At 41.4% G+C, this 10,541-nt stretch overlaps 2 protein-coding genes across 2 annotated transcripts; one reads left to right on the forward strand and one right to left on the reverse strand.

The window, feature by feature from the left end:
* Positions 1–385: 385 nt before the first annotated feature.
* Positions 386–5,390, reverse strand: LOC133498897 (zinc finger protein OZF-like). Its single transcript, XM_061816153.1, has 2 exons — positions 3,976–5,390; positions 386–3,048 (listed from the first exon to the last, which is right to left on the reverse strand). Exons 1-2 carry the CDS (start codon positions 4,043–4,045, stop codon positions 1,568–1,570), a joined length of 1,551 nt encoding a protein of 516 aa, XP_061672137.1. The 5' UTR covers positions 4,046–5,390; the 3' UTR covers positions 386–1,567.
* Positions 5,391–5,477: 87 nt separating this feature from the next.
* LOC133498902 (zinc finger protein OZF-like) lies at positions 5,478–8,353 on the forward strand. The gene is made up of 2 exons (XM_061816163.1): positions 5,478–5,759; positions 6,695–8,353. The coding sequence occupies exons 1-2, from the start codon at positions 5,678–5,680 to the stop codon at positions 7,810–7,812; spliced, it is 1,200 nt and encodes a 399-aa protein (XP_061672147.1). The 5' UTR covers positions 5,478–5,677; the 3' UTR covers positions 7,813–8,353.
* Positions 8,354–10,541: the final 2,188 nt, after the last annotated feature.

The raw sequence follows: 10,541 nt of genomic DNA on the forward strand, positions 1-10,541 counted from the left end.
TATAGCCGCTTGTGAGGGGTCAATTACTATAGTTCCTCCACTGTTGCTGTTGGCATATTTATATTTATGTATTTCTACATTAACTGTATATGTAAAGCAAGGAAAAAGTTCACTGAAAATAAAATGTATGTACTTACTTGCTGCCACCCAAATAACGTGTTTGTGACATTACAAACGCATTCCATCCTCAGTAGAAGTCAAATTTGTTTCCATGCTGTTAAAGACTCCGTAAAATGTTGGATTTTAAAAAAATGTGAAATGGGTGTCACGCCCTGCAGTGTGAACATAACCTAGGAGGCGTTAGATGCTCCTAGATAGGGATGCATTTTCATAATATCCGTTTAATAATATTCTACTGTCGAATAATACAGTTTTTACATGTATGACATTTTTTTTAAACTGAAATGTCTTAATCATTATTGCTAATCATACAGGGGAAGAGACACCATGTTCATGATTTCAAAGTAATACATACATAAATATCAACATGCAACACTTTATTTCTGTAAGTCTTTTCAAGTGTTTACATTTTCAAACGTTCACTCCAACAAGATTCCTAGGAAACCACAATGTCCTGCCATAGTGAGCTACTTTTAGAATGTGGTCCGTGAGGGCTACCTCGTGCCACAGACATTTTGGTGACCTTGCTTCAAAATGAAAACCGCAAAACAGAGTTCAGTAATTCTATACTATACTGCGCTTTACTCATTGTAGATTCAGTGCATCACTGACGTCATTGACGTGTACTCACCTGCACATATCTGATACAGTTAATGTTATTGTCTACAAGATTTTAATCACTCACATAAAGACAAATGGGATATTATTTTTTGCAGAATATGAAACCAGCGGCACAGTGGCCCCTGACCCAAGTAAGGATAGGCGGTTCAAAAAATTAAGGAATATGAAACCTTAATGAGTCACCTCAACTCATAAATTTTACAAGTCACAAAAATTGCTTTCAGATAAAAAGAACTAGAACATCACAAACACAAAGCCACGGTTTCATGAAATGAATTCAGTAACAGCAATCAAAGTCCCAATGTAGAGTAAAAAATGCAAACACTCACGACAAAATGGACAGGAACAAATACAAGTAAAGAGCAACATTTAGCTTTTCTATAACTACTGTAGTGTAGTTAAAAACATCACCACAAGAATCCTTGGAAGCAGGAGGATCGGCTGCCCCACTTCCCTAAACATTTCTGAGTAACTACATTGCCAGGACTGTCAGTGTGAGTCACATTGCCACTATTTAAGGCAGAAAATCGCCAATTTGCTCCATGTCCACACAAGTTGTTGTTCATGTTACTCAAGCAGAGTTCAACTATCTTTCATAGGTGCGTGCTTGTGTAGCATGGGGACGCCGACTTCATAGTCAAAATTGAATACTGGTAAAGTAGCACTTTGAATTGAATTTGAATTGAGTTCAGTAAAAAGAGTCCTGCTTTAGATGGCGCTGTGTTGGGGCGTACACGTTCAACATTTATTCTCCTTTGTTGTGTGTCTGTATATGCATAACAAACCTTTTTTTCTGAGCATCGCTTCCACCACAAACTCAAACTGTTCAACATAAATTGAACACTTTCTCTCCTGTGTGTGTTACCATGTGCGATACCATGTGTGACTTGAGAGAAAATCTTTTATCACACAATGAGCAACTGAAATGTTTCCCTCCTCTGTGTGTCCTCATGTGTTTAAATTTGTTTGAATTTAAGGTGAATGTTTTACCACAAATTGAGCAGCAAAAGGGTTTTTCTCCAGTGTGTGTTCGCATGTGTGATACCATGTGTGGCTTATGAGAGAAGGTTTTCTTACAGGTTGAGCAACTGAAAGGTCTTTCTCCTGTGTGTGTTCTCATGTGTTTTGCCTTGTTTGACCTGAGAGCAAATCTTTTATCACAAATTGAGCAACAAAATGGTTTTTCTCCTGTATGTATTCGCATGTGAGATACTATGTGGGGCTTATGAGCGAATGTTTTACCACAAGTTGAGCAACTGTAGGGTTTTTCACCAGTGTGTATTGCCATATGTTTTACCATGTTTGGCTTTCGGGTGAATCTTTTGCCACAAACCGAACAATGAAAGGGTTTTTCTCCTGTGTGTGTTCTCATGTGTGTTTCCATGTTTAGCTTTCGAGTGAACGTTTTACCACAAGTTGAGCAACTGTGGGGTTTTTCTCCAGTGTGTATTCTCATGTGTGGTGGCAGATGTGACTTATGGGAGAATGTTTTGTCGCAAAAAGTGCATTGAAATGGTTTTTCTCCTGTGTGTGTTCTAATGTGTGAGATCATGTTTGGCTTTAGAGTAAATCTTTTACCACAAATTGAGCAACAGAACGGTTTTTCTCCTGTGTGCGTTCTCATATGCGATACCATGTTTCCCTTGAGCGTGAATCTTTTATCGCAAGTTGTGCAACTAAAGGGTTTTTCTCCAGTGTGTCTCCTCATGTGTGATACAAAGTGTGACCTTTGAAAGAATGCTTTATCACACAATGAGCAACAAAAGGGCTTTTCTCCTGTCTGAGCACTTGTGTGACTAATAACACGTTGCTTTCTAATACGAACTGAGCGTGTAGATTTGTTGTTATGTGCTTGTAAAGTTTCCGTACTGCAGAGAGTTGTCTCTTCTTCAGAGTATTTCAGTTGTTTGTCATCACCTTCGCAATCTGCATTGCTTTTCAAAGCTTCTTCCATGCCGTCACTGTCTGACAGGGGCGCTAAGAGGTTGTCTGGTGGTGGTCCCTCACAATGGTCTCCACTTGGACTGGGAAGATGGAGCAATAACCACTTGTGTGTTTCATCTTCGCAGTCTTGACTCTCCACAGAAACGTCAGTCAGTGGCAGCTTGCTGACCTCAGCATCCTCCTCTTCCTCTTTAACGTGGATCCTGAGATGCGGATCCTCCTCTTCCTCTTTAAGGAGGGACTGCGGATTGTCCTCCTCCTCTTTCACCCGAGGATTCTGTGGATCATCTTGCTCCGAACTTGAGCTTGCCCGTAGAGAGTGAGTGGGAAGATCTTCCACAAAACCAATCAGCTGCTGGATGTCTAGAAGACATGAGCAAGCAATGTGACTAAAACTGACTAGAACAGTGACTCTAAATGATTCTTCTACCAAAAGATACATTGTTGTCATTGTATGATGCAAACGTAAACGAAATTTCTTTTGTCTTTTCATAATCATAGACAGTCACACTGAAAAGACAACAGGAAGCACAACTGAAGGTGGCGGAAATGAAGATGTTGAGGTTCTTTCTAGGAGTGAGCAGGATGGATAGGATTACAAACGAGCTCATTAGAGGGACAGCCAACGGTGGATGTTTTGGAGACAAGGTTAAAGAAAGCAGACTTAGATGGTTTGGACATGTCCAGAGGCGAGAGTGAGTATATTGGTAGAAGGGTGCTGAGGATGGAGCTGCCAGGCAAAAAGAGCAAGAGGAAGACCAAAGAGAAGTTTTATGGCAGTTGCAAGGGAAGACATGAGGACACTTGGTCTTAGAGAGGAAGGGAGATAAGCTTAGATGGAAAAAGATGACGCACTGTGGTGACCCCTAATAGGACAATTGTTTTCAGATGTAAGACAATGTGTTACACATTTCTTACCAGAATCAATTTAGGCTGAGACACAGGACATGAGCAAAGTGGCAAAGAGCAAATAGATGTTAACTTTTTCATCAGCCTGAGTGTACAGGTGCGTTCGTGTTGTCTCTCAAAACTACTTTTTTTCCCTGTTGAAACTCCTCATCCTGCTTTTGCAATCTGGGCCAGCAGTTCAGTGCTCGTGGACTTAAATTTCACGAAGTAAGTCTATGATTGTGTTTCATTACTTTTCTTGTTCGAGCTCTTCGAGGGTGCCTCGGTTTGAAAAGTCCCAAGTCGCGAGTACTCGTATTTAATTATTATTCACGTCTTCTGCGGATCCCTTTGCCTTATTTATGGTTGGAAATGTTAAAAGTAAAAAAACTAATTGCAGACCTTGGTTCTGATTCTTCCCAACAGCTTCCGGTGGTTTTCGTTGCTGCTCGTTCTCCTCGCACGACGCCATTTGTTCTGTTAACCAGACACAATAAGGTATTAGTCCATCCGTTTCAACTTTTTGACGTTTCTTCCACTCGTTTTCATCTGGTCGCCGTTGCGTCGTTTTCGTGAAGGGCTCGCAGCTAAACCAACTTCCGCCTTTTACGTTCTCTCCGGTGGTTTTACGACAGCGCAGTGTCCATGGTAACGTGAGCGCCCAGAAGCAAAGCTGACTACAAACTAAAATGAACGGATGGACTGATTTGCTTGTGGAGAACCGAAAGTGCCGAAATTAAACAAAATAGTAAATTTCTTTCGGCTTGTCGCCACAGCGTGACATCTCAGAGGATGATTTTGAATTATATTCTTTGTTATCATTTAACTATTTCAACGTGAATTTGATGATTTGAATATTTACTGTACTTGGAAAGATTTTAATCGGAGTGTTGCGGGTTGCGTGTGGGTGGGCGTGTGCGTTGTGTGGGTGAGATGGACTCCGCATGCGTTTATGGTCAGAAGCGAGTGTGAGAGGGAATAAGAAAGTTGGCGACGCTTCGGAGTTGCGACACGAGAAGGGAGTTAACCCCGAGGAGGAAAACCTCGATTGGCCCCGGAGAAGACGTCTCCTCTGCATCTCCCGACCTCGGTCAGGGGACCGAACATATTTGTTTGTTTGATTGTTTGATGTTGTTGCTTCCGTCCTGAACACCTTAAAGTAATGTTATCTGTCATTCTTTATCGTTTGATTATTTTCTCATTGTCTACGTTTTTTTTTGCCACTTAATCTAGGCACTTTTGAAATCAGTTTCCTTATTTGGAATCTCTGTAGTCCTCAAGGATATGACGGCACTTTAATTTCTGATTCATTGACGTCTTCATCGTATTATTTTGAATTTTCTAGCTTTTCATAAGGCGGCAGCTGGTAAAGCGTTGGCCTTACAGTTCTGAGGACTCGGGTTCGATCCCTTCCCCGCCTGTGTGGAGTTCTCCCCGTGGCTGCGTGGGTTTCCTCCGGGCACTCCGGTTTCCTCCCACATCCCCAAAACATGCAACGTTAATGGACACTTTAAATTGCCTCTAGGTGTGATTGGGAGTGCGACAGTTTGTCTCTTTGCTGGCAAGCAGTTCAGGGTGTAACCCGCCTCCTGCCCGTTGACAGCAAGTTTGGCTCCAGCACACCCCGTGTGAGGATAATGGATAGTTCTTATCAACCTTTATTAACTTTTTGTCTCAAACCTTGTATTCATCTGATATACAACAAAAGAGGGATTTTGTGAAAACAGAATTCCGTTTGCTTTTGATTGAGAATTAACTCCTGTAAAACTCCCTTAGTATCTGTTTTATTTTGTTGTTTTTTTTTAGCAAAAAAAAAACGAATTATTTTATTCATTCTTGATTTAAAAATGTTTTTTTTATGACAATAATATCGACAAAAAATGTTTTTTTATTAAATCTTTTAGTCCTGCTCTTGAAGCGTCTTCAATATCGCCGCAAGATGGCAGCCGTGTCACCAGTGACACCCGCTGCGGTTTAAAAACAACCATCGAAGAAAAAAAACAACGGAAGTTGTCGACGCCACAAGCCAACATAAATCTAAATGTTGGAGAAGACATTTCTCATATTTGCGACTTTTATCATAGTTTGACCGTTTAACAGTAGGATGGCATCGTACGACGAAAAAGAGAAACAACAAGAACGACTGGCAACTGTTGGAAAGAGTGACATCGTCTTCTACAGCCAAGGTCAGTCCACCACGAGTCTTCTACTTTTTATACTTTGATTCACGAATAAAGTAAAAGGGCTAATGGTGATATTTACAACAACAACACACAGAAAACAGTAAGAGCAACGTACATTGCACGTTTATAGGCTCATTTGCATTATGACTAAAACCTTGTAAAGACGTGCCACCATTTATTTATTTACTTATTTATATGCTTTCCCCTCCATACACATGCTTGAAACTATTGACTTCTTTATGTTCCATGGACCTTTGTGATGTGTGCAGCAAAATCGAAAATGCTGCCAGAGAGAAAATGTTTTCAGGGACAGACAACGTGACAAAATGGGCAACGGGGTTAGCGGTGAGAACCATAGCAGAATACTAGTTTGGCCCTCTAGATATTTGACCTCAAGTAACGTTACAAAAATCCAATTCTTATTTTTGGATGGGGGGGGTCCTAGTCAGGACATGCAATGACTAACGAACTAAGAAAACAAGATGAGAGAGGACAGAAAAGGACAGGATGCGGGAAATGACCAAGGCGGTGAAACTGACAAATAGTGCAGTGGGATTCTTTTTAGTGTCTAAACACCTGCCAGAACCTGTGAATTGGTAACGTTTGTTATTGTTCCTGGTCCCAGCTGAAGCAATTCAAGCCTATCGCATGTCTGTGGAACTTATTAGTGAATGAAGACCGCATCACCTGCATGTTGGTCACCTGCTGTGCAGAGTTGCTGAGCTGGCACATTGAGGCAGGCCAGTGGTAAAACTGCTTTTCTGTGTGGCTAATGGGACGAGCGTTAACGAGACAAACTATGTCCAACTGTGCTGGGGCTTTCCACCAATATGTTTGAACGTTTACAACCACAACGAGCAAACGACTGTTGTTTTTATTTGGAAAGATTCCCGACTGTGTGGTAATAACAGTGTAACTGACTCGCTTGTGTCCTACAGATGTACAGCAGCTGCTTGGTCCTCAGGAAGAACTTACCCTTCAGTCGCACGGGGGAAGATCCAGTTTTCAGCAAGAGGTTTCACAGCACCTCAACATTAAAGAGGAAGAGGAGGATGCACATTCCCCCCTCATCAAACAGGAAGGAGATCCACAACCAATACAGGTTAAAGAAGAGGAGGAGGAAGTTGACGTCAGCAAGTTTCCACTGACTGTTGTTTCTGTAAAGAGTGAAGACGGCCAAGAAGAACCACAGCTTCATCATCGCAGTCCAAGTGGAGAAGACCACTGTGGCAGACCACCATCACACAACCTCTTAGTGGCACTGTCTGACGGCGAATACCCACAAGAATCTTTAAAGCGCAACCTAGACTATGAAAATTACACCAGACAGTTGAAATTCTCTGAGACAACTCTTGGCAACATGGAAACGTCACAAATGCCTGAAGCAACTATTTCCCACTCGGTTTCTGTGAAAGGTTCTGCTAAAAAACAAAATACTAGCAGACATACAAAAACACACACAGGAGAAAAACCCTTTGGTTGCCCATTTTGTGGCAAAATGTTCTCTCGAAAGGACCATGTGGAATCACATATAAGAGTACACACAGGAGAAAAACCCTTTAGTTGCTCAACTTGTGGTAAAGCATTCACCCATAAGGAAACTATGACAGCACACAGGAGATCACACACTGGAGAAAACCCCTTCAGTTGCTCAATTTGTGGTAAAACATATTCTCGAAAGACTCATGTGGACTCACATATGAGAACGCACACGGGGGAAAAACCCTTCTCGTGTTCAGTTTGTGGTAAAATGTTCTCCCAAAAGCCAAACATGGTCAAACACATGAGAATACACACAGGGAAAAAAACATTTTTTTGCTCATTTTGCAAAAAGGCATTCCTTCATAAGTCACATGTGGAATCGCACATGAAAACACACACAGGAGAGAAACCCTTTAGTTGCTCAGTTTGTGGCGCCACATTTGCTCAAAAGCAAAATCTGGTATCACACACGAGGACACACACAGGGGAGAAACCCTTTAGTTGTTCAGTTTGTGGAGGAAACTATGCGCAGAAGAAGACTTTGACGACACACATGCGGAAACACAAAATATAGACAAAAAAGATAAAATTTGACAGTTAATCCCCTGCAATACTGCCGCATCAGAAGCAGACTGTGTATTGATTTTACGTGCTCTTGTTTTGATGTGGAGTAAGGGAGAGATAAAATATCGGGTTGGAGTCCAAATGATGGTTTATCTATGATGTCGTGACTTGAGCAAGTGCCCGGTAAAACAAAATGGCACCACGTCTGATGATCTTAAAAGTGTTTAAATTTGGTGAAAATAAGGTGAGCTCATGTTTCCTGGCGTTTTTGCTGCATGACATGTTCGGGGACACTTGTCGGATTAAAGGAAAATTAAAGGGGTCATATGGTCAACAAAAATGGTCAGTTGCAAACATCGGTTGCTTTCCGGCACCCTCCAGCGTCAACTGTGCGTGTAACCGCCTCTCGCGGGCTTCACTTGGGTGTTACCGGGTCATGTCCTGACGTCATACACAACTGGCAGCGAATCGGGATACTTGCGTTATGCCATAACGTAACATTGGGTGTGTGAGAGATTAGAAGATTTTGAAATAAAGGAGTTTTTAGCCAAGACTAAGTCTTTTCTCTGACCTCGGGGGTTGTGGGAAATGTGTGGCAGTCCATCAGTCTTGTTCTTGATTTCAAGGCTCTTATCAGGACACAAGTGCATTGTTCCAAATGATCTAAATCATGAATATGTGAGTTTTACATTTCTAGCTAGTCTCCAAGGCATAGAGTGGTCCCTTTTTCTTTTTTGGGAAATGTAGAATACCTTCCAGACTTTTTTATCATGAAGCAGGTTGACATCTCAATACATGGCAGAGACGTTAGTGTAGTTTTCCTCCCCTAATGGTAATTTAATATATCTTTGTCTCCAACCCATCTAACCTCAGCCATCCCCATCACTAATTTTATCCAACCTGCTTACCCCTAGAAAGAACTTCAACATGTTCATTGATCTCAACAGTCACATTTGATTATGAGGTTCTTCACCGGGACGCAGTAGCCGTGCTATATGGTATTTACTTGCCATCACTTTTTGCAAAACAGATTTTTCCAATTAACTACATAATAGTAGATTTTTTTTTTCCCAGCTTGAATAAATACCCATGTATGTGTTTAAAGCATCATCAAGCGCCTGGTCTGCATGTAAACCAGATTACTCGAGATTAAAAATATGACTTTTGCAAATAACTAACAAAGATCATTTACTTTGATGTTAATATAGTTAATTGTACGTGTGTTTGAATGTGAGGAAATGTGTCGGTTTAGAGCACTTTTAGGGGTTAAGACATGGTTCTTATAGTCTCAGTGTAATTTTTTTTCTCATCCATTTAACACATCCTTAAAGTGCCACCGACATGCCTATATACATTTCAGAATAGATTGTTATGAAAACTACATATAATATTATTCACTTCATTGTCTATACAAAAAAAAAAAATGAGTGGAGAGCGTGCATTCATGCGCAAAGTTGTGGAAGTCTCACTCGACATCCAAGTGGTAGCCGTATTGCATACAGCGTCATTTACTGCTGTCACAGTGGGACAGTCGCCATTGAGAAGATGCTGTGCCACCTGCTATGGGAAACAAACAACAGAGATTTTTGGATTTTTCCGATGCCCCTTCTGACACGGAAGCGCTTTTCGAAGAGAACATCTCACCATCGAGTGAAGTGACCAGAGAAATATTACTCTTATCATTTCGAGCCATATTTAGATGATATTCGGATCACTTTTAACTAACATCAGACTCCCCGACAGTAGGTATGACAGTATGTAGCATACTCACTCAGGAGGACCCATGCCGGGCGGAGTAACTGGTCGGTGGGAGGGAGAGCTTCGTTCTCCTCCCGCACGTGGCCAAACCACCTCCCTGCCCGATCCATCTCCGTGGCGGCAATGAACAACACCGCGGCCGCGCTCATCGACACATTTAGCACCCCTAACTTATGTACATTATTAAGTTATTATGACGCGAATCTTTTGTTACTTGAGAGGATTACCCCCCCCCCCCACCAACTGTTATTTTAATAACATAATAACAAAGCTCTCGTTTTTTGCACCTGTGCAATCCATTTTTCACAACGAGTTTTGGGGAAATGTGTGAAGAGTGAATCCATCCTCCCGAGTGTTTGAGCAATATGCAGCAATACGAGGTGGCATTTGGCTAACACAGGAAAAAACAACTACTTTGCTGCCAGTAAAATAGGTTTAAACACACAAACCCGGCAGGGTGGGCGTTTGCTAATAACGTCACTTCCTGCTTCTTCTCCAAAATGAATGCTTCGAGAGGATTTTCACGGTGGGAGATACAAAAATCCAGATGCGACAACATCATGACGTGTGGGGAAAAAATGGATGGGTCCATTCTGGCTGCCTTTTTTAATTAAAAACATACTTAAAATCATGCTTTACGTGTCGGTGGCACTTTAACTTATAGCACTAAAAGCTGCAAAAATGTGTGGTAAGATGAACAATGACCAACATAGATGGCAGAAGCAGTCTTCATAACCGTGTTTCAATTTTCCAAAGTGTATTACTGAGGAACAAATCTAAAAAGGAAAGTGAGCTCAAATTGTTTTAATTTTATGTTACTGATGTAGACTTATTTCCTTTTTCTGTTATTCATCAATTTGTATATTTATCATACATATGCTGCAATGAAGACGGCACGGCGGAGCAGCTGGATAGAGTTGAACTCACAGTTCTGAGGACCTGGGTTCAATCCTGGACTCGTCTGTGTGGAGTTTGCATGTT

The sequence above is a fragment of the Syngnathoides biaculeatus genome, chromosome 4 (genome assembly GCF_019802595.1).
Source record: "Syngnathoides biaculeatus isolate LvHL_M chromosome 4, ASM1980259v1, whole genome shotgun sequence".
Classification (NCBI taxonomy): Eukaryota; Metazoa; Chordata; class Actinopteri; order Syngnathiformes; family Syngnathidae; genus Syngnathoides; species Syngnathoides biaculeatus.